At 42.2% G+C, this 24,580-nt stretch overlaps 1 protein-coding gene across 3 annotated transcripts; it reads left to right on the top strand.

The window, feature by feature from the left end:
• The first annotated feature begins 1,239 nt into the window (after window positions 1-1,239).
• On the top strand, window positions 1,240-21,916 carry atl2 (atlastin GTPase 2). Of its 3 annotated transcripts, XM_036546557.1 has the most exons (14): window positions 1,240-1,325; window positions 10,629-10,906; window positions 13,823-13,957; window positions 14,626-14,730; window positions 15,235-15,285; window positions 15,869-15,925; window positions 16,509-16,601; window positions 17,018-17,156; window positions 17,512-17,639; window positions 17,746-17,802; window positions 19,047-19,118; window positions 19,479-19,910; window positions 20,177-20,191; window positions 20,304-20,895. In XM_036546557.1, exons 1-14 carry the CDS (start codon window positions 1,253-1,255, stop codon window positions 20,412-20,414), a joined length of 1,746 nt encoding a protein of 581 aa, XP_036402450.1. In that variant the 5' UTR covers window positions 1,240-1,252; the 3' UTR covers window positions 20,415-20,895. The 3 variants fall into 3 exon arrangements, with proteins under 3 accessions (XP_036402450.1, XP_036402451.1, XP_036402452.1); XM_036546558.1 differs by lacking the exon at window positions 20,177-20,191 and having other exon boundaries at window positions 20,815-21,916; XM_036546559.1 differs by lacking the exon at window positions 20,177-20,191.
• The last annotated feature ends 2,664 nt before the right edge of the window (window positions 21,917-24,580 follow it).

Here is a 24,580-nt window from a genome sequence, read left to right as displayed (position 1 = left end):
TTTCCCATTTCAGTAGATCTTTCATATTATCCTCGCACCCTTTTCAAACCAAAGGGATGAGTGGATTTGCACATTATTTTCATTCTGCCAAAAATGCAATCCAAGTGTGTAGCCTTTGTAGATTGCACTACAAGCATAAGAAGCAAGTCCAGGGCTTGATGTAGTTGATTTCGGTGATTTGATGTGAGCACGGTCATCAAAAGTGCCTACAGTGCTGAATTTGTCATTTTCATCCAGATAGCTAGCACTAGGTCAAAAAATATTTGGTTGTAAATATTTGGGTACTGCTGATATTTTTACCATGCAGCAGACATATTTGCATTTGGGGGTTTGCCACCTGAAATCTACCAGAATGTCTGGCACAGTGTCTACCCCAAAGGAGACTGTCTGATTAAAGATAATGACAATTGAAACTATGAGAGATATGGCAGAACAGAATCTGCTATTGAGCACCAACACTTAATTAACATAATTAAAACTTACAATGAGGGTACTGACCATTGAAAAAACAAAATGTGTAAAAATCCAAACAAAATGCAAGAAGACCATGAAAAAGAAAACAAAATAGAAATTACTTGCCTTGCATAGCTCGTACCATTGTCTAGTTAATTTTACCCTCTGTAGGAACAACAATAATCAATCTACCAAATAGTCTTCATTGAACAAATAAAAAACACTTAATACCGATCTGTATTTAGAGATATGTGTTTATTTATCTGTATAAATGAAATGTGGTGCTAGAAGTGTCAATAAAATATAGTTTTTTATTGATCATAATTGTGTTAATAATATCTGCTCCTTGAGCAAATTCAGCACAGCTGTCTATATTAAGATTAATCAGCTTGGCAGCTAATCGTTCTAGGGCCTATTGAACAATTAATTACTCTAATTCAATAAAGGTGACGGCTCGTTTGTATTATTGATATTTTTAAGGCGGATGAAATTAATACAAAGTAGAAGACATTCAGTATCATCCTTCCGTTAGAACAAACACGCACACCCAATAACCATATGTGTGGCATACAAGTAATAGTTGAAACCTGTAAAGTTATGTCCAATTAAGAGTTATGACCAAACTGATTGAGAGGTCAGGTGGGAAAAGACGTTGTGAGCTCAGGACCAAGGTTGAAAAACATTTCCTAAGTTTAGGACCCCGCGGAAGCGCTCTCTGCTGACTGAACTTGATAAAGGCAAGAGGAGGGAATCAGGGCTCGTGACGTCAGGAGGATTTAATGATTTTAAACAGAACAAGATGGCGGAGGAGAGCGGTCTGAAGAAACGGAATCATTTCGGACAAAATTGCACTAGCAACGTGTCTGACGAAGGTAACGGTTTGTCCAAATAGTTTTTTTTTTCGAAGTTGGCTCGTGGTGTTTTAAAAGTTTTGATGATCACCGGCCGGATTGGCTCGAATTGAGCTGTATGTTTTGTTGTGCTTATGTGTGTGTCGACATGTGTGTTTTACTGTACCCCGGTGGGAAGTGAGTCTCTTAGTGCTCTCTCGCGTGTCGGAGCCCTCAGTGTCATCTGACTGGCCTGCTCTCCGGTTAACTGTGCTGTGTGTTTGGACTGATCTAAATGGATTGACCAGCGTCGATGCCACCTGACTTCTCCCTCAGTGATTATAGTTAACTTTTAAGTTAACTGAATCCAAGTCCCTTCCAATGAAGAAGTGGGCAAGTAGCCAGCTAATTTAGGCACTACAGCGATTCACACCGCAGTAATAGGTTGGCCAGCTGCCTAGATAGCAAGAATTCTAACTAGATAATGTTATGTGGGTAATTGCCTACAGTATGCTTACAGTGTGAATGGACCTAAGTTCTGTCACCGATGTGGTCCAATTTGATTTGATTCTGCAGCTGCCCCTAGTTTTCTGAGGTATATCGTTTTGATATTCAAAGTTGGCTAGCGAGGACAGATGTTTGTTTTTGTGTGGCGGTTCTACTGCCATGCTTCAGGCAGTGATTATACCCCCTGCTGTTGTCTGAATTGTGCTTTACCCCCTAAATGTGTGCCCCACAGCCAAGGAAGGAACACAAGCTGTGCTGATATCCTGCATGTGTAGCAAGCAGATATTTTTGTTATGCAGGTGATTGAAAATACACCTCTGTGAAGGAAGATATAGCTTGGTGTGTGTATAATTAAAATGCACATGGTGCTCAACAAAATCTCGGCCTCTATAAGCTCATCTTGAATAGAATTTCCCAGTCAGAGGAACTGAATTTTTCTCATGTCACAGGAAGATGATGTTCCATTGTTTATGGTCATAAATATTATCTGTCAGCATTGCAGTGAGTAGGAGTTGCCATTTTCCACATTTGCATATTATTTAGGAACTCAAACTAAATTACATTATTGTCATTAAGCAGATACTCTTGTCTAGAGACACTTGCATCAGTCAGGATTTTTAACATGTTACCCATTTATACAGTTGGATATTTACTGAGGCAGTTCTGGGTTCAGTACCCTGCCCAAGGGTACAACGGCAGTGCCCCAGCATCCTTTCAAACCAAATCAAACCAGCAACCTTTCAGTTACGAGCCTTGCTCCTTACCACTATGCTACACCGCTGCCTCCAGTGCCCCCCCACCCCCCACCCCCACCCCCTTAAATTCTGTGTGAAACTATTTTTAGTATTTCAGACAATTTCACTAATTGCACACGTTGGCCAAATGACTCGATACAGACTTGATTATGCATTGCTAAATTAAAACTGCAGCGCTGTCAGTCATTGACTTTCCCACTCAAGTTACTAAAATGGAAAAGTAAAACATTAGGGGGTTGCAAAATGTTGCATCACTTATGGGGCAGTAGATTAGAAAACAGCCCTGCACTTTTGTCCTTGGAGCAAATATCAATTGTGGTGCATTTTGAACATTGGCCCAGTTTGACTTTGCCCAGTGTGCCAGTCCACTGTCTCTCTCCTGTGGTTTGCAGCCATCCCCAGATAGGCTGGGGGAGGGAAAGGAAGGATGTTTTGGCTTGTGTTTCAGCAGCTCGGACAGTAGAGAAAGTTCCCAAATTTAGTCTCTGCTTAGGCCTGTGTGTTGGGGACACTGATCTGGTGTCACGGGGCGGAAGCTGCGGAGGTTATCGGAGTGGAAACCCTGCCTTAGATGGAGAAAAGTCTGTGCAGGAGTAATGCAGAAGGGCCTGAACAAAGAGGGGAAACTATAAAGAAAAGATGCTTAGTCCCGCTGTTCCAGCAGATTTATTTGCAAAGAGCAGCAGGTCAGGTTGCCATCAACTCTCATGGAGGAATGGATTCTCATTTCTTATTTGCTCATGGTGTTTGACAGTGTATGAAAATTTAGGAATGAATTTCATGTTTATTATACCTCAGTCTGTTTTTGTTGTTTCACCTTCATATTATCCCTTGGCTACATTACTGGCTTCCATATGTACCTTGGCCCAGGCCTGGCCTGGTTGCTTTTCCAGCTGTGAAAAATGAATATTAACAGTTGGCTGCATTCACATGGGTAGATGTGCAGATTTAGGCAGCCATTGAAGAGCTGCTGTGAGGCCTACATATGCATAACAGGGCAGTAGTGTGCAGTCTCCTCTTTCCTTTCCCCCGTCTGTCTCTGTTGAGCCAGCCTCCATGTCCACCCTCCATCTCCAGCTGTGATGCTCTTGTCCTTGGTGGGAGGACGTTCAGTGTGCCCATTCACCTGCCTTTGATTTCTAAATTCAAAAATTAACTTGTGTCCCAGAATTACATGACTTTTAATCAAGCACTTTGAAGCAGCGCCTTAATAAAATGAATTAAATGTCTGATAAAATAGGTCCAAATTAACAAAAATTATGGATTTCCCATTGACTGCATTAATCAGTTTTGATACTTTTACACTTTAGGTATGTAGTTAGTTGCAGTCACTTTGTGCGTGAGTGGTGTTAAGTATTTTGTTTTTCAATAATTAATCAGTCCATGAAAAACAATACCTTGCCCATCTTTTGGCAATAATCTTATTTTGCACTGGATCATCATTAATCCGGTTTCATAAATGCATCTGTAAAGATAAAACTTGTGTAATTCATAATTTCTATGGGACATTGAGTGGTACTCAAAGTAAAAATTTCCTTTGGAGTAAAATGGTTAACATTAATTGAAGAACTACAGGCTAATTTTTATCACATAATCCTACATGTTCTGTACTTACAGAGGTATAAAGTTTTTTTTAAAAACAAAATATCTAACCCAATAAAGACTAATGGATTATCATTTGGTGTAACTGACATCGTGGTGGTGTAACTGGAATTTCTGGTAGCATGCAATAACTGTATTCATATTGGTTACACAGGATGATATCGGTGACATTAATTCTTCTGGACAAAAATGTTAAAAGCAAAGCTATAATTTCTAAGAGTGATTTCTTACCCACATTGCAGTATATGGTTATAAGCTCTCAAAATCATGCAAGAATATATCATTTATAATTGTATTATATTGGATTATATTGGATTTATATTTGGATATTTTGACACTTGTTGCATTTGCCTTTAGATAGTACACACCATTTTTTTCCCCCAGATTAAAATATTAAAAGTCAAGGAAGTTATCACGAGTCAGGCACAATGCCTACGTGATAATATAATGTAATATAATGCAGTAAATGAGTGCTTAGTATGTCCACTTATGTAATAATGCAAAGTGTGTAATCTCTAAAATGGTAAGGGCATAGTTGCTAACATGACAGTGTACATGTATCTACACTACCTTTGTGACTACAGTACACATGGTCAGGGTCTCCTGTGTGTTTAATAGTTTTTTTATGCATTTGTTTGTTTTTGTTTGTGGCTCTTCCATTTTGCTAGATATTAAATGCATGGTTGAAGTACTTTTAAAATGCGAAAATGCAAAGTGATGGGAATTGCTGTGGGTGGTAGAGTGGGGAATTAAAGAAAAGATCACCTGTGTATCTTTGCACAGTTGGAGGCAATGCGAACTGCAGGCATGTTCTCATACCTTCTGTTCAATTACTTTGCACTTGGCAACAGACAAGGAGTGATGCTGTTTGCCATCATTGTCATAATGGAATCAGGTTTATTTTCAATTTGCTCATTATCTGTTGAATTCCAATCAGCTGTTAGACTGCAGGTGTAGCCTCTTTCCATCACAAAAGCCTATGGAAACTTTCTCATTGAAATGGTGTGGCATGCCTGCTGAAGGGACTGCCCCGTCACAATAATGGATGCTGTTGGAAACTTTAGCAGTTTCTTGCAATGCATAGCTTTGCTTTCCCCGTGCTCCTGGATGGTCTTCATGGTTTGAAGAGATCTAGTTACTTGCCTCACATTGCCAGTTGAAAGAGACCTTTTTGAGTTGGTTCCTGGGAATGGGAGTGCCTTTTTTCAAACCCTGCTTTTTAGATTTTCCCACAGTCTGAGAGACTGCCCTGGTCACAGTTCTTACTTTTAAGCTAAGTCTCTGAGGCTTTTGAGGATAGGTTTTCTGTAAGCTTAGTTTTACCACACAGCGTTCAGTTTCATTCTTTTTTGTGTGGAATATATACTTTTATTGGACCTTGATAAATATTTTATCATAGGTGTGGAATTTGTAACAGTTATCTAAGCCTATTGCAGAGGGCCTGTGCCCCTATCGGGCAGCTGTGGGGTCAACTCCAACTTTAAAATTGAATTGTGTGCTCAGTTCCACGTTGTGTGTGCTCAGTCGGGAATTGGGAGTTGGTTTAGAATTGGACTTACTTTCCTTCACACGGTCAAATTTATCAATTTAATTATCCAAATCTGATTTACTTGATTATTAGTTATAGAATGGGTGATGCTGGAAAACGTCTGAGTCTGAACTTGCAAGCATAGACCCCAGTTGGAAATAAAAATTAATGTGCATAAGGAAGTTGCCTGCTTTGTGGTTCCTAAAAAGTTAATAAAATCCTAAGATTTAAAGAGGTAGTATGGACTTGTGCAGAAGTTTTGTGACGCCCATTACTCACCTACACAACCATAAATTTCAAAAAAAGAAAAATCCTGTTGATTATCTCAATATGTATGTTAACTTGTTCTTGAAGTGTCTTTTTGTATTAAATCATATGTTGTTGTAAGTTTTCAATGGCCATGTATCAGCACTTACTGTTGGCTATTTTGAAAGACTGACAGACTCTGATCTTTGAGCATTCAGAAATTGTATGTTAAAGTAACTATAGGCAGTTTAAATTGGTGAAAGTTTCCCTTCTCGTTTTCAGTAATGGCACATTCAGTTAGCCACACTTGTTACGTTTGTTATAGCAATATCACTTTGCCTATTGCATGTCTTTTTTATTTTATCAAGACTGTGTGCAATAATGCATATTTCATTAGGTAATGTAATGACAGGAATAAATAACAGTAATAACAATTTATATAGCATAGCACTTTCCTTTGAATTGCAGACCTCAGTTTTCTCAAACAGAACGATGGAGGTACATTGGAGCAGTGGAAATGATTGTATAATATAGTCAGTAAACCAACATCATAAACAAAGTTGGTAACTTCTTGAAAGAAATGTTTTCTTAAAATCATTGATGTGAATGTAATATTGCTGATGGAGTACCATATCATTGATGTCCAGTGTCATCGTCCATCAGAACAGCTCTACATTTTATATTCATTGTTTTCTTGCATGTGCTTAAAAAATATGGTACCCCTATAAACCATGCAGACACTGTAATATGTAAACTAAAATGTATTTCATATTATGTTCTGCGTTAACTTTGCATAATCTTGTAGAATGCCATCTCTTATAACCCATGTCATGTTTCCTTATTTCGTCTTGAGACTATTTTAAGTTCTTTTCTGTCACTAACTGCTGCTGTTTCTATTAAGCCCAGCAAGCCCTAAGCTGAGTAACCCTTTTACACCGATAGAAAAAAGCCACTTTTAATTCAGTTGCTTCTGAAAAATTGAATGAACCTTTTTTTTTTTTTGGATTTAATGTAGTGTTGGTATGGAAGTGCCCTTACTACTCCCATAAGAGAGTTCTTGTCATTATATCATGTCTTGTCTGCCAAAGAGAGATGAACAATCAATGGCCCCAGTTGAAAATGGGTAGGATTGTCAACCTAGTGCAAGCCACCACTGTGCAGCCTCCATCCATCCATCCGTAAAACATGTATTTAAAATCCTTAAATGAGAGAATAATTTTTGGACACGTACCCTATATGGAGACAAATGCCCTATATAGAAAAGGACATGTAGTGATTTTACTACACTACATTTTGTGAAATGCAGAAGTGTGTATGTTTTTAAAAAGATGTCAGTTATTAGACCTATAAACCCAGGGTTATAGGAACTGAGATTGCCTCCTAATCCACAGGTTGGTCCTGTTCTCTCATTTGGTAGGTTTGTTTTAAAATGATATGTGAGCTCTGCAGTTTTTTTTTTTTTTTTTTTTTTTGCCGGAATTTTTTTTCCCATTTTCCTTTCTTTGAGATGATCTGTTTTCCATTTGCATAGATTTGTCTGGTTGTTACTGTGCTTCAAAGGCTCACTTACTGGTAGCAAAGGGTCCTCAACAATCAGTGTTTGCCATCTCAAATACTGTAATTCTCAAAGTCTGTTCTGCAATGTGCTGAGAGCCATTGTACAAGTACAATTGACAGCTATTTGAACATCAAGGCCTGTTTGGTAGTGAAACAAAGGCATTCTTCCATTTACTCTCTGGAGTAGTTTTATATTGATGCTATGTCTTATGGGTAATTTTGATCTCATGCAGAAAATGGACCTTTACAAAGAAAATAGTTTAGGTTGGAGACAGAAAAAAGACGACAGATCTGGTAGAGAAACCACCAAGCTGCCTGAGCAGCAGCTGCCATTACTGTGGCTCTATATACTATTCAGCTATTCTCTTCCACTGTCTGTTGTCTTATGTAAGAGGGTATTCATGAATATTCTTATTCAAATGTTACATTTGTGAACAATAATGACATAAGGTCAGACAGTTTCTTTTGCTCAGGTTCTGCACTTCTTATTCTGTAGCCATTAGTTCATGGCTGAACCTGGCATAAGGTTGATTTACACTGACAAAAAAACTGAACTGAAAATAGACTGAACTTGTTTTGAATGAATGCATTCATACTGGCAGAGGAACAGAATCTGCTGTGTGGAGCAATATAGCTGATTGGTTTTGGGCACTTTCTTCAGAATACTGAGTGGCAGTTCTGGTTTACAGTTTTTGTTGCATTGCAGCTCTCTATCAGATACCTGGCTGTTGATCTCCCCCCCTTCTCAAAATCCTGCAACATTCCTAGCCTTAAATCAAGTGAACTGTTTTTACATCACAGAAGAGGTCTTGTGAGTAGGGGAAAGGGAGCAAATCAGGTCTGTCTTAAGCAAGACCACATGGCCAAATATATATAGATGGATGTCCCTTACCAGTGAAAGGAGTGCTGCTCTGGGAAGACTGATTTGCTTGCATCAGAAGCCCCACAAGGATTAATATACTGTTACAAACGTATTTATACTGACCCCTAGTGAGTTTGTATTGGTGGTTAGGGAGTCGGTATTTTCAGAACTTCTATCAGTGGGTCGCCCTGATTGGTTGACGCTCTGTCCATTTATTGAAAGTGATGATTTTTCTGTGGACAGTCATGTACCATGTACGATGTTCCATGAAGGCCTGTATGTTGTTGAAGCTCTTAGCTGTAAGTAATACTATGTGTAATTCAAGCTTGGCCACAACAGCTGAGTAGCGCGTTCAGTTAACCCATCCATTTCAATCTACAGACGTGTAGATTGGTACAAGGCTGAACATGATTATTTTCCCCCTGCGATGTGTGACCCTTAGAGTTTACAATGACAGGGATGCCATCTGTAGTGCAGTGGTTATTTCAGTATCGCGTTCTATAGCCAAGCTTACAACACCTGCAAAGTCATCATTTGCTGTAATTCAGTGAAACCTTGGTACAGTCCTGATTACTCCTGGAATAGGCTGTCCTTGGCACAGCAGAGGCAGGCTTATGTGCTTATTAATGAAAGAATGCAGATGCCACCATCTGAGCGCCAGTCACTCTGCTAGGACCCTGTCTTCTACCCCCATCCTCAGCTCCACTCTCTCTGCCTTTGTCCCCTCGAACCCTGTACAATGTGCCAGCAGAACCTTGGCTGTGAGGCTGTTTCACTTAATTAATCTCATCTTAATGTCCAGACTGTTGTTTTTCACCTTCAGGAAAAATGCTAAGCCTTAAAAAAAAAAAAAAAAAAAACCTTCAGACAACATCGTACAGTACGTGCAGTAGACCTCAGTCTGCATTCTGTGATTGTTCCTTAGAACTTCACTCTGAACTTGGATGACAGGCTGGAAAAATGCTGTGTTAAAAGTCAGTTATAAAAGAATGCTCAGCTCAAAACCAGTTTCTTTGCCTGCTGTGTAGTAACTTCCTGAGTTAACTGCTGTTTCGATGTTTGGAACACTTTAGCTGCTGTTTGTTTGAGTGTGTTAGACAGCAGACAGCAGTCTTGCAAGCTGCGTCTGTCCCCGACTGCGATAAAGTGTAGCACACAAGCCATGTGTGCCCCCTGAGAGCATTGTGTGTGGCTTCCATAACTCATGCTCTGAAACTGACATTCACTTAAGTCACACATAGTATTTAAAAAAATACTGCCTGTTTGATTTTACTGCCTGAAAATTTCAATGCAGGTTCTTGCCATACGGCAAGTTATTTATGAAGAACAGTGGAGTTTCGCATAGTGCGGGGTGGGAGTTAATGCATAGCCATGGTGTTTAAAATTTATAGTACATGCTTTTAGTTGCACACAGGCATATTAAAATATTACCATCCAGGTAAGAACATAAAGTGGCTTCATTTTGCTTTTGTGGAGGGATATTTAATGGAGAAAAAGTGAAAGTACCTGTGGCTCCCTCTCCTTTTCCATTGAGGCCGAGCGAGTCCGAGAGGAATGGGAGGTGTCATTGATACTAAGCTGCCAGCAAGGCACTGTCAGCTTCAGAAGGTCACACGTTAGGGAAGTGAATGGAAAGGGAGTGCATGTGGCTCTTAAGTCGCCGTGATAAATGTGTGTCTGGTATTAGCAGTGGGCAGCTTGTTGGCTTGTACTATTTCATGCTAGAAAGGGAGGGTTTGCTGAGGACTAGAGACAGTTATACCCTCAGGCCTTTGGCTCCTTTTACGTAATGGGTGTATTTTTAAAAGCGTACGGTCGAGGCCCGCCTAAGTTAGATAACACAGTAGATGTGCTTTCTTGATTGTGGTTCTGGAGTCAGCAGTATAGTTTTCCTCTTGTCGTGAAAAGTCATGCAGAATGTCTTGTGTGGGTGATATTTTAACTTGCACTCCTTTTCTGATCCATGGAGTTGGTTTATTCAAGGCTTACATAAACAGTTAGCCTCTGTTAGTTTTGTAGGGCCAGAGTTGGTTTTAGGATTTGCAGTACAAACCATTCATGTGCTTTTTTTCCTCTCTTGCCCCATTTGTGAGGCTAATAAGAGACTTGGTGAGGAGCATGCCTGATAGCAGACAGCATGTCAGTGACAGACACATGCATGTCCTCTGAGTAGGGGGAAGGTATGTGGATTCTTGGTCTGTTTCAGATGTTGCCTCTTTGACTCTCCCTGACTCTCTCTGACTCTCTGTGCATAGCAGGCCATTAACAACACTCGCACTCTGTCGCAGGTGTGAGCGGTGTGCAGGATGTCCCCCTGTCCCGGACGGAGGAGGAGCCGCTGCTGAACGGCACGGACGAGCCCATGGAGGCCCCGGCCCGGCCCGTCCAGATCGTGCTGGCCCACGAGGACGAGCACAACTTTGAGCTGGACGAGGAGGCCCTAGAGCGGGTCCTCCTGCAGGATCACGTGCGTGACCTCAACGTGGTGGTGGTGTCCGTGGCCGGGGCCTTCCGGAAGGGCAAATCCTTCCTGCTGGACTTCATGCTCAGATACATGTACAACAAGGTGAGCCGGCACACGGACTCGGACCCTGTGCAGCCTATGCCTTCGGCTGGACTGCAGTGGCAGAGAACTCAATTCCTGCATGGCAGTGCGTATGATACTTTATGTTCCAAATGCATAGCAGTAAAGCGTTTAAGGTATATGTGGAGTCTTGGTCTAGTGGGTCATTTTATAGAAAGGGCAGGGTTGGGAGCAGGACATTCCACACAAGAATTGCTAACAGAAATTGAGCTCCACACTGTTGATGTGAACACATTCTTCTTGCCGATTTGCGTTTCAGGACTGATGCAACTGGTCCTGTTCTTGCGTGGTTTCTCTCTTGTGACATTTTACATTCCTGAGCTGCACTAGATGATCATTATTATTGTCATTTAAGATACTTGGTGATTTGGCACATTTATATTCAATTTTTAAATTGAATTTCTTTGGGAATTTTTCCTCTGACAAAAGCTGTTCAAGGGCGTACTGACGGCCATCAACGCACATTACTGCAGCTCACATTTCCTGTGCAAATCCCCCATGTCACCTCCCCTCATTTCGCCCCGTCACGCGGGATTGTCTCTAGCTGCCACCTGGTGGAAATGCCTTCGAGCAGAAGCTCAGGCTGTAGGATGGAGGGGAAGAGGCGTGCTGTTTGGGAAGGGGGGGGGGGGGGGGGGGGGGGGGGAGGGGGTGAAGGGTGCAGGCTGCAGGCTGCAGGCTGGGAGTGCCAGCCTCTGCTCCCAGTAACACCACTGTACACTGCAGAGCGGGAGGTGGATCACTTTACACCCTGCAATTTCTCATTATAGGTCAGGTAGCTTGGGAAGAGGTATTTTTACATGTGTGTTAATGCTGTGAAGGGCAACTGAAATTAGTTTCTGCTTAATTGTCACCCTCCCCATCACTTTTTTTTTTTTTTTTTTTTTTTTGAATATGAAGACCTCTGCCAAGGCTGTGAAGGATTGCTGAGATCGTGGTTTTTCAGTTTCTGCGAGTTGTGCCCGCCTGTGCTGCCTTTGCCTCTGACCTTGCATTCCAGCGGAACTTCCTAGACTGGCATTCCCCAGCTGGGCCTCTGTGCGGACCCACAATCTGCAGCTGGTTCAGGCCCTCAAGGGTCACGGGGAGTTTGCTAAACCATCGATTTGTTTTATAGAACGGTTTCTTCCTTCCTGTCAAAGGGAAGATCTCCTGTATCACCCAGGCCCTGATATTTATAACTGCGTAGGACTCAACAAGGCGAAACAAAGGTGAAGGCGAAGGGCAGGGATGGTAACATCACAGATGCAAGGCTGGGGAGTGTGCGGCTGGGGTACGCAGGTCATAGTTTGGGGGCGCTTTGCCTCTTTGTAAGCGCCTCATTTGGCACCAGTGTCTACGAGTCTGTGGGGCTTTTTTTTGCCGTCTGCGCTGCGGCCTGAATAATTCCAGTCACGTCTCCCCACTAGAACGATTGCTTTTTCTGCCATTGCAACGGTCGGTACCCTTGTCTCTCTCTCCGCAGCTGTTCCATCTTCTTGGAGAGATTATCGAAAGGATGATTTATATCCATCTATATTTCGCAATATGGCTTTGAACGGCCCTATAAAGTGCCAAGCTCTACTTTATCTGCTGTGCTTGGATTATATACAAGACTGCAGGATGGTGTATTGCGGTGAGGTAGTAACTGTTACGACTTCCAGCTCTCCTTACATATGTTAATATCCATAACCCTGAGATATTGAATTGCCTTCGTCAGGGGGTTTGAGTGGCACCTTCTGCCTTCGCAGGATGCCTGGAGTTTTAACTCCCGTTGTGCTTTCAGGCTGTGACGAGGATGTAGTCTCAATTGATTTTGCTTCATTGCAGTTCAACAGGTCTCTGTCACTGTCTGTCTCTGTCTGTAAGTGTGTTTTTATTATTATTATTTGAAAAGACACCCCCCCCCCAACAAAACCTTTACACATCCATTTGGGTCTGAAATTGACGTTTCGTTTCAGAATTTTTTTCCAGTAGTAATTACAGGCATGAAAGTTGCATCTTATTCCACATCAGGCTGCATAGCTGCGTGGTTGCATGACTGTGTGACTGCATGGCAGTATGGTGACATGGTGACATGTTGGCATGGTGGCAAGGCTGTCACCCAGCGTTCCTGGCTGCGTACAGGAGAGAATTTTTTTTCCAATCTCTCATTTTTCAGAGCCTAACACCGATGTGGTCGGTAGAACAACTGGGCTGTAGTATGCACTCCCAATAATGCAGCCTGTTATTCCACTCATAAAGAGCTTGTTTGTTTTCTCTTAGAGGTTTAAAGAGCGTTATCTTGGGATTGATGTCCAGAATGCCATCAAAGCATGCCGATACCGCAGGCAGAGCCAGCTCGTGATGTTCCAATGAGGCCTAAGACTTGCACACAGGTGCACTGCTGTGGTCTCCTGTGTGGCCATTGTGGCTGTCAGTCCCACACCGCCACCCACATGATCATACTGGGGAATGTGGCTCTGTCATTATAATGTATTTGGGTGGCACTGATGGTTCAGGCACTGAAATTCACTCAGTCCTTTCATGGAATGCCCTCTAACCCATGTTGGCTATGTAGGGCACACTGTTAGAAAACAACCATTTAGAATTGCATAGCTGCTTTTAACATTTATTTCCCTTGCTGCTGGATGTACATACTCAATAAAAAGCATTGATTTCATTTTGTTGTTGCCCATCCAAGTGAATTTCTGTTCAGTTTCCTATCTAGTCTACTACCCACAGGTGGTGCTTATCAGTCATTTTAGAAAATGTTCCGTTTGATTGAAATGGTTGTCAGATGTGTATGTGAAAAGACTGCTTATGGTCAGGTCTGCTGTTGCTAATTTGGGGGGAAAAATGACTGCACAGTGCCCCCAAGTGGTGGTTTAACATCACAGCGGTTGTGGCTGTCTCTGTACCTCCCCCTGACACATGCAGAACTCTGAGTCATGGCTGGGGGGGAATGAGGAACCCCTGACTGGCTTCACATGGAGAGGGGGCTGTGAGAGGGAGACCACGGGGATACAGGTGTGGAGTGACGTGTTTGTGGTGGACAAGCCCGACGGGAGCAAGGTGAGTGCCCCTTAATCGCACAGACTCGCACTGCTGTGAACTTTTACACAGCCCTCCCGTGTCTCTCTCACACTCACACACACACTCACACACACACACTCTCATACACACTCACACCATTTACAGTAAGCTGCACCATCACAGGAGTCCTCCCTTAACCCCTGACTCCTGCAGTCATTGTCACAGCCCTCCCTACATTTGACACATGCATAACCCCAACCTGCTCCACCACAGGAGTCTTTTACCCTGTCCCCTTCCATCATACCAAAGACATTTGCTATCAAGAGCATGCAGTCTGAACACTTCTAGCCCGTTCTTCACGAATGTGTGTGAATTGCTGCCTGGCAGTGAGGTGGATGGACTCGTCCGACAGGATGAATGAATATGTATGATAGGGCATTATTGCACTGTCAGCCATGCCAGTGTGAACCCTCAACCATGAATTAAACAATATCCTGCGCACGCACACACCTTTCCCTGATACCTTTCCCTGCTGCCTGACCCATCTCCATCATTCACAGTCTTGCTCTTCATACCTTTTGACCCCTGGCATTCTGCAGGTATTTTATTAAGCAGCAGTGCTCTCTGGTTGGGTGGGTTTGGTGAAAATCTGCCTCTGTGATGCTGTGCACTGACGTGTGTGATTCATGGTCTCTGCTTCTCGACAGGTTGCGGTTCTTTTAATTGATACTCAGGGGGCCTTTGACAGTCAGTCAACCATCAAAGACTGTGCGACTGTGTTCGCACTGAGCACCATGACCAGTTCTGTACAGGTGAGCCGACAGCACTGCTGTGAACCGTGTGACTGAAAGCAAAGCTGTTCTGTCCTCTGTCTCTCCAAATGACAATCATTCAAAATTGTGGTGCTGCAGGCTTATTTCTGCATATTTAAAGCCATTGCTTGGCCTTATTCCCAATCCTATACCTTTTCATCTGTCGGGTCCCAATTTCTCACTCCCTTTGCTTTGAGGAGAAGGTAAACATGGAAATAAAAAGAAGCAAATTGATTTTTTTTTTTTTTTTTTTTTGTTGCCCACTTACAAAGAAATTGCTTGTTGCAGTCTTAAGAATTCCTGACTAGCTGCAGTAGCTTCGATCTCCCACCGCAAAGTGTTAGCTGTTGTGTGCCTCTAACTTAGTGTTAATTTAATAAACATCTATGAACCACAAACAATTACTTTTTACTAGTTGGTAAAATGTGGCTAGTTTCAATATACTGTTACAATTACCTGGTACTGTGGTCATTTATTCAAACAGTGGTGTCTGATGCCTTTCAGGTGTATAATTTGTCTCAGAACATACAGGAGGATGATCTTCAGCACCTTCAGGTATGCAGTATTTGAAAGTATTTGTGATACTGAACTAATACTCCCTTGCACACAATGAAATTTAAATTTTGAAGTGAATTGTAAATTTGGAATGCATTTCAGAGGGAGGATATGTGGAAGCCCACACTTTGGAAAAAGTCTTAAAATTGTGCTGCCTCTTTGAATTTGTCTGAATTTGCAAGGCACTGCTAAGCTGTGTGTGTGTGTGTGTGTGTGTGTGTGTGTGTGTGTGTGTGTGTGTGTGTGTGTTAGTTCATTTCAAACCCTGGTGTCTGAGAGCTCTCACCCATCTGTCAGTAGCGGAGTGGGTCCATGGCACTGTGGCGTGTAAGTGACAGACCCACTTCACACTCTTCACACAGCGGAGGTGTTGAATCGGCAGAGCCAGTGTGGCTCATGGTCTGAGCTTATCCAGCTGCTGCGTGGCCACAGCACCTGGACAGCACATCAATCTGTGACAGAGCTGTCACCCCCCTGACCCTGTCCACAACTGTCTGTCCATGCTGAGCTCCAAACGGGCAGTTCAGACTCTGTGATGGAGTCCCCCCAGTAACCCTTTTTCTTTGCTCTTTTCTCCCTGTAGCTCTTCACAGAATACGGCCGACTCGCCATGGAGGAAATCTATCGCAAGCCCTTCCAGGTATGTGGCCTGCAGACCTCATTGATTTGTGGATCTTGGTTTAATCAGGTTTAACAAGGAGCCACAGGGACGGTTTGTCAATGAGGGCTGTGTTTGTTGCCTGTGGCTGTCAATTGTATGTCTTCTTCCCTGTTCCTGTTGCATGTTGCTGCAGGAATGGATCACAGTTTATCTGGTCTGTTTTGCCCATAAACCTCAGTTGTTTCAGTACATGTCTTGCTGTATAAAGGGATAATGTACCCTTGGTCACGGTATGGCTTTACACAACAGCAGTGCTTTATGGGAATATGACCTGTAACATTCTTTTTAGAGTCATGGTGCTGAAGTTAACAACCTTTGCTGTCTGAGCGTACATTCTCTCTGTGAGACACTGTTATGCCATTGAGCGTGGTGCTTAAGTGTCTGTATATATCAAGCTGTATACATGGTTGGCCTGTAAAATGTAATCTATTTAAGTTGTCCTTTGTAAGGATGTCTGCAGATCCTTGTGATAATGCATTTATGCTGCCTTTGGTCAGAGATTACAGCTCATTTTGATGAACAAGACTTGTATTACATGTGGCTTGATGTGTTTTCCATACAGACGCTCATGTTTCTAATCAGAGACTGGAGCTACCCCTACGAGCATCGTTACGGCATAGAGGGGGGCAACAGGTTCCTGGAGAGGAGGCTGCAGGTGAGTCTGTTCAGTGGGGACACTAAAGCAGAAAATATTCATCATTGCAATCATTCTGGACAGTGGTGAATAAAAACTGCTGCAGCTGCAGGGAAAGGAGTTTGCACAGAAGTCATGATGGGGCAATTAAAATGGTTAAGTTGGACTCTGAACACAAGTGGAGCGCCAGCCATACAATTAAACACTTAAGCAGCACTCCAAAAGTCAATGTTGAGTCATACTTATTTTGGTGTTTACCCACTTCTGTTTTCACCTCTGCCTTATCAGAGGGGCCATTGAGGCCTGAGATCTTGTGCACACACGGAAGGCAATAAAAGGGTGGCACTGCTCGGATTGTTTCCTCTGGTGTTTGGAGATGGTTGTGATGTTGAACAGACCCGGGTGCATTAAGCCGTTCTCTCCGGGTGCGGGTGCAGGTGAAGCAGAACCAGCACGAGGAGCTGCAGAACGTCAGGAAGCACATCCACTCCTGCTTCTCCAGCATCGGCTGCTTCCTGCTGCCGCACCCCGGCCTCAAAGTCGCCACCAACCCCAACTTTGACGGGAGATTGAAAGGTACTGCTTACCTTTTCTGTCCCTGAGTCAGTTCTAGTCTCGGCTGGGGGTTGGCGGGGAGCCTTTTTTATCTATTACATTTTTAATGAACAAGTACACCATGAAATGAAACACGTTATGTAATGAACTGGGTAGCTGGATACATTAACTTGACGGCCTTTTTCAATTTAATTTTAAATTTCTATTTCAGACCCTGCTGCCTCAAACTCTTTAGTACAGTGATCACTAAATATTTTTCATGATTTCTCTGGAATTAGGGGAAAATAGCATTTCACTATAATAAAATGAATGTTTTTAAGGCACTTCCATTATATTCAGCTGTGTAATCTTTGTAATTCCATTTCCCCCCATTCAGACATTGATGATGAATTCAAGAAGGAGCTGGAGAATCTTGTGCCTTTGCTTCTGTCCCCTGAGAACCTGGTGGAGAAGGAAATCGGTGGCTCCAAAGTGACCTGCAGAGATCTCGTGGAGTACTTCAAAGTTCGCCTCTCTCCTTCTCTTTTTCCTCTAAGGGGGTAGGGGGAGAGGGGGGAGAATGCCAAAGACATTATGGTAACAAAACCATACGTTTCTTTCTCTCCTCTAGGCCTATATAAAAATATATCAAGGAGAGGAGCTACCTCACCCCAAGTCTATGCTACAGGTATGATCTGTTTGGAAGGTCTTGTGGCCTTTATGTGTGTGCTTCACATTCAAGGGTAGAGCACATGTCATGCACTTCATCTAGGGTCAGAAGCTTGTGTTGTCAATGCACAGCACCTTATTGTTGGAAGGGGAATAAGGGAGAGATTCGTATTCCAGTGCCCTTCATCAGGGCTGCATATGCAGAATCAGGGCTTGTTAGACAGGTTTTATTAGTAAACAAATTTAAATATTGTATATATATACAGAGAGGCTCTTTCCCCTGCTCACATTCCTTTAAAAAAAAAAAAAAAAAAAAATGTGCGTGTGTGAGGGGGGTTTGGGGAAGTCAGATTCAGTGTGAAGTAGTAGTTTTGCCATAATGTGCATTTTTTGTGTTTATAGTAGGACGTATTCACTGGGTATTTGCCTCATGGGGACTCGCAGTTGAAATGAATGCAAGTAATATGTAAATGAAGCATCTCCCATTAATGTGGAAGAACATTAACACGTGCAATGAAAATGGTACCCACAAACTTGTAGAAAACATGATCCTTTAAGTTGACTAAAGATTACAATATTCTGGAGCACATCCATTACTCTTAACTGTTCACTGAAGAGACTGTGTTTACAGAAGATCATTAATAAGTGCATTAACATCCTAGAAAAGTAAAGACCAGCTTGCTGTTGGCTTGCTACGTCATCATGATTGCCCTGCTAAAAATTGTGTGCTTGTCATGGCCCCTTGTTACCTGTCTGTAGCCCAGGGGATGGTAAGGTGTTTAACTTGAGCCAGTGACACATTGATTGGGAGTTGGAATCCTGTACTGTGTAGCTGGCTGCTGCCTTCAGTATAGTGCTGTTATCTGACAGGTTCAGGGGAAAAATAGAATTGGAGTATTTGTTCCTTAGAAAGCTAAATATTCATAAGGCAAAAAATGTAAATGCTTTATTGCGTTTGTAACTTCTTGTTTATATATACAGTAAGCATTCGTGGGTGAGTGAGAGTAAGGCTTCTCTGATCGGTTTACTTCTAAGCACGCAGAGGGGCCTTGTGTGCGTCTGTGAAATTATAATTGAATATTGTACCTTAAAGATATCGCATGGACCAGTATCCCCAGTACAGTGTGATATGCAGCTCTGCATTTAATCTGGCCCTTCCTTGATATGGTAATATTGCTGACAGGAAGCACTTTTTTGACTGTCTTCAAACAAACTTATTCTCAATGCATCTGACTGTGGTACTCGGTTTCCTCTGTTACCCAGGCAACCGCTGAAGCCAACAACCTCACTGCTGTTGCAGGAGCGAAAGACTCGTACAGCAAAAGCATGGAGCAGGTGGGCACTGACAGGCTTAGATCGTTGGATATACCTGTCCGCTGTTGGGTATAGTTTGAGACATCTGATTTGTCATGAAACCTAATCAGAAATGTAACAAGTTAAATGACATGGGATCATGTCAGTTCCACAGGCATACATGCAAAAATGTAATTGGTTGAGCTATGGCTGACATCACCCATTAGAGAAAGTAATGTTAGACCTAATCATCTAATCGATACCTATGTTTGTTCCGTTCTGAATATTGTATAAATCCGTTTGCGTATGCAGCAGTCTGTCTTACGATGGTGCTAAGCATGCCCGAAAGAGTATTTGCTCCCCCCGGATGCTGACGTCCTGCGTGGTTTGGTTACGTCTCAGGTGTGCGGAGGAGACAAGCCTTACATCGCCCCCTCGGACCTGGAGCGCTGCCACGAGGAACTGAAGCAGTGCTCCGTCCGCCAGTTCCGCGCCGTCAAGAAGATGGGCGGGGAGGAGTTCTGCCGCCGCTACGAGGAGCAGCTGGAGGAGGAGCTGGACGAGGCCTATGCAAACTTCGTCAAGCACAACGACGGCAAGAACATTTTCTATGCCGCCCGCACGCCAGCCACCCTCTTCGCCGTCATGTTCGCCATGTACATCGTCGCCGGAGTGACCGGCTTCATTGGCCTGACTTCTATAGCCGGCCTCTGCAACTTTGTCATGGGCGTGGCGCTGCTGTCCCTCTGCACCTGGGCCTACGTTAAATACTCAGGGGAGTACCGAGAACTGGGCAGCCTCGTCGATCTAGTGGCGGAAACCCTATGGGAACAGGTGGGTGCGGCCCCCGTTTCTGTCCTGCCTCTCCTCTCCTCTTGACTTTTTCTCCCCCTTTCCCACGTTAATGTAGACAAGGGTGAAGTGTGATAGCTTTCCTGGGAATCGGTTTCCCTCCTTCCAGATTCCGGTTCCTGTTCCACCAATCACAGAGCTGTTGCTCCACCGTCAGTGGCACTGCTGATCTGCACAAACCTGTTCTCTAATCCTGTCTTTCACTTGCTAATCTTCTTCTCGCTTCTCTCTTCACTTTTGCTACACAGAGGACTCCAAGAAAGGTGAGGGCTGATGGCGCAGTCATGTCAGGCTTCCTCGTCTGTCTGTAGCTGCTTGTTTTCATGTTCAACCAAAGTCTCTCAGCTGCTGACTTGCCGAATTCCCTGTTTTTAGGTGTTTTCCAAACTATTTGCATCAGCGAGAAGTCGAATCACGGGGCGCTCTTTTGTACCAGCACAAAGAAAAAGGCTGTCCTCAAACAACAATTACAAGAAGAAAAACTAGCACTCATTCCTCCCTCTGTACCTCCAGTTCATTTGCTGTGTGGTTTGTTTTTTTTTTTTGGCTCTCCCTTTTGTGCCGTGGTTATCCAGTTAAAACCGATGTGCCTGGTAAACGCCACATGTATGATACAGGTTGGCACCTCCATCAAAGTGTTTGTTTTTAATTTGGGAGGGGGGCGGGGTGGCTGGATTTGAGTGATTCCATTGGCTAGTTGTATGTACCCATAACCAGAAACATTATTTTGCCATCTTTTACATTTTACATGGTCATTAATTGGAGCTTAATCACCATTCGCATTTTTTGTTTCCTTTCCAGACCTTCTGTCCTTCAGTTCTTATCGGTCTCGTTTTTGTCTCACGTCTCCGTCTGCTCTTTTCTTTCTCCCACATTCTCACACCAGGTGCTGAAGCCGTTGAGCGATCACTATATGGAGGATAACATTAGACAGACTGTGGCAAACTCCATCAAAGCCAGTCTGACCGAGCAGAGCTCGCAGCACAGCAAGTTAAAGGCGCACTGACTTCACGTACTGAGCGTACTTAGTCAGTAGACTGCGGAACCAAAGTTTACACCTTTCTGCTCTAGTTAGTCCAGCTGGCTTCTCTTCGCCGAATACCGCTGCCCCTCTGGAAGACACTGCAAGAGGTTCACTAGGGCGTATGCCTTCCCCTTCTCTCTAATCAGCCCATTGTTTTAAATATGCTTTCTTCTTGAAACCTACAATCCACTTATTTCTGTCGCCACAGTTTAAAAGTCATGATTGCGTCTTTATCACATTTTAAGCAGATTGCACTGGTCAGGTTTCAAGGGTATTTCAGGGAAACGCGGCTTCATTGCCGCTACGTTTAACTTGAGCAACTCCTAGCCGTCTGCAGTGATCATACTGTGCCCATGAGAATCTGTCCCAAGTTTTAATTTTTTTTGATTGTCCTGTATGCAGAATTGTAATGGTTATCAATGGAACATCTACTGAAGCACTTATGAAGCTTCAAGCCATTGAATATTAACATGATCATTTGATGTTGCTATATTGTCTGTCTACCAGTATTAAACTCTGCATGTTGTCAGATCTACATAGCATACCATAGAGGTAAAGCTAATGTAGTTAGCAAGGAGGAGTTCAACTCTGCATTGCCTTTCCTTTAAATCTACCGACTTTCCCTATGGGATTAATTAAAGCTATTCAAAATGTGACTTATTTGTGCTGTAATATAGCACTAATATCAATACTGGTCATGCCAATGTTTCAGTAAGAATCCCATCCAAACTATTGCCTTCCAAGCATCATTTGTACAGTTTCATTTTGTTTTTGAATCCAGATATAAATAGAGCATGTATATGAATATAATACCAGTTTTGTATCAATTTTGTAGCTGATGAAAAACGGTTTGATGGAAGGCTTGGGTGTGGTTTAAGTAAAGGAATGTTTTTGTGATTGTTGTAAATGTAAGACTCTATAAAGTAACTGACATGGATTACTAAGATTCCACCCCTTTCTGGAAAAGCACTTCAGAATGTAAGGAGTGGATCTTGGCATGTCCGTCTGTCTGCATTTTAAAGTTATATCCTGTAATTTATTTTTCAATACATGATTAAAACTACTATATATTAATGTGTGCTGCATTTCATTTCAGATGGAAAAAAATGCACAGGATTGCATTTTGAAGGGGATGATTGAGTTCATGGTAGTTAATAGATTACCTTGGATGCCTTTTAAAAATGGTAACACTTCCAATTGTCCAGTTTTAGCCAGTTAAAGAAAATGCTAAAGTGAGCTGATTTGGACTGGCTTATGGTAAATATGTCTGTCTATGCTCACTTTTGACATGATGGTATTTGCATAGTTTTTTTTTTTTTTTTTTTTTATTAAATGTGAGACTCATGAGTTTCTCAGTTAAAGCAATTTTCATCCTCCATCCATGAGTGCAAATGAGAATCTTCACACCAGTTTGTTCTGTTGAAAATTCTCCTATAGTGTGCTTTTATTTAAATTTCAAATATGATTTGAAATTGCTTACCTTCATTGACTGCAGGCAGGTAGTCTGCATCATAAATGGGAGTAACACGCTTCACTGCATTTAGTGTCCTTTCTTCAGCTATATGCTGATATTGGCTTGGGCGGGTTGGCTGCAGTGCGCGTCATTCTGTGTGTTTCTCTCAAAAGCATTTTGTCATTACACATAAAAAAGGACATATTTATGAATGCATTTTACTATATATCCCAGCATCTTATTTGCACACTTCACCGCTTCAGCTCAATGTGTAGGCTCAAGTTGACTGTGACCTCCCAGTCTTTTTTTTTTTTTACTTGCAAATCTAGTCTGAAATGTTTGAAGTGGGATGTAGTTGTTCTGCTCTCTAAATGGTGCTTCCTAAAGCACAAAGTGCAGTACCTGTACTGATGTGTCAGTGGCAATGTTACTGGACATGTAGTCTGAAGTCAGGTTAAGTGAGGCTGAAGAAGCTTCAATCAGGTACTTGGCCTAATTGACTGAATTTACTAATTCGGTCCTTACATGGGTCATTGAGAACGTTCAAGCATCTAAAACCCAAAACACAAATGTCATAATTAAGGCAAGAAGAGAAGGTGCAAGATGCAAAATTTTGCACAAGTGAAAAGCCCAGTACTTTTTGGTGTTCTGTGACTGGTCTGTGAAAGACAAGTGTAAATAGATCTGATTTTGGATAGCATCAGTATTAATAAAAGATGTTAAATAGTTATGCCAAAAGTACAGTCCTTTAAAAGGTAATATATGGTAAAATAACAGCTGCATCAACAGATGTATCCATCAAAATGAATAATGACAAAGGTATTCTGTAAAAGTGTTTGGCATTCAGCTGCAGTATTCAGAGGATAGACAAAAATAATTCAAAGGGGATCAGTTTCAAGCAGTTAGGTTACATAGCTTCACCACCAGAGGTCTGCATTGTCGATCTCTACTATGCCTTGAAAATCTCATGCAAATGAACAGAACTTTGACTTGCAGACAACCTAAACCAAAAATCATCTGATAAAATAGTCAAAAGTCAACAAACGATTGATTTTTGTGCTTTATTACAAAAGAAAGCTCTGTACATTTAGCTACACATACAGTCTCCTCAGACAAACTGAAAGGTAACAGACAAAATCAACACAAAACCACTTTTCTCATGGAACCGCATAATAGCCAGAATACATTCCATTTCTTTTCATCTTTAACAAACAACAAAGGTTTATACTGCGTTGGCTTAATAAGCAAGTGACTTCTCTGTGCTAGAGTGGACATAGTTATAAAGTTTTATATATGGATATAAATACTAAAATATGTCTGTGAAATTTTGTAAAAAGAAAGAAAAGCCTGGGCACATTCACACTGTCAAAGGTATATTAGCCAATTTAGTGGAACATGAGGTTTATACACCTGCTGCTTTACTGGATGTTTTGAAGTACCAAAATCCAATTTTGAAGCACTTCCACATAAATGTGCAACATTTGTACATTATCCCACTTTTGTTACTATATAATGTTACACACAAGAAGGTTAACTGGCGCTATCTTATAGCTGGGGAACAAAACTGCAATGATTGTAATAAAATTGTATTCGCTCAAGTGCAACTCAAAGTTTTAAACTGAATGTAAAAAAACAAAGAGCATGCCAACTGGTTGCCAGGATGAAAATGTGACTTGAAGCCAGTACAGAATTGCTTTGACCCTTAGACTCAGAAACATTCAAAGAAACCGAGTTTACCAGCAATGCACCTGACAAGGTCTCAACAATACTCCAGCGTTTCCACATGCATAATTTTCATACTGATAATTTAAAACAGCCTAATCAATCTGTACTGTTCAGATGATAGGTACGAGGCTCCTGTAGTGACCAGGTAGTTGATTTGTTTCCAAGTGATACTTGTAAAAATGCATTTCTGCACAATCCTCCTGTAAAAACAGTACATTAATAATTTTAGTAATGGGGGGCCAAGCTAAGCAGTCTCCACACCAAAAACCAAAACTGATATGATAATGGACTCAAAAGGTCTGAATTTCAAGGTACAAGTTCATGAACTTGCAAGAGAAAAAGCCCTTCATTTTGATCAATTTCCTTGATTTATAACACAGAAACTGACATCAGAATCACAGAAGGAATTTCTGCGTTTCAACCTCGTTCCCTTAAACGGCTACTCGCACA

The sequence above is a fragment of the Megalops cyprinoides genome, chromosome 15 (genome assembly GCF_013368585.1).
Source record: "Megalops cyprinoides isolate fMegCyp1 chromosome 15, fMegCyp1.pri, whole genome shotgun sequence".
Lineage (NCBI taxonomy): Eukaryota > Metazoa > Chordata > Actinopteri > Elopiformes > Megalopidae > Megalops > Megalops cyprinoides.
The sequence above is the reverse complement of the archived record's forward strand: the minus strand, read 5'-3'. Positions and strand labels throughout refer to the sequence as shown.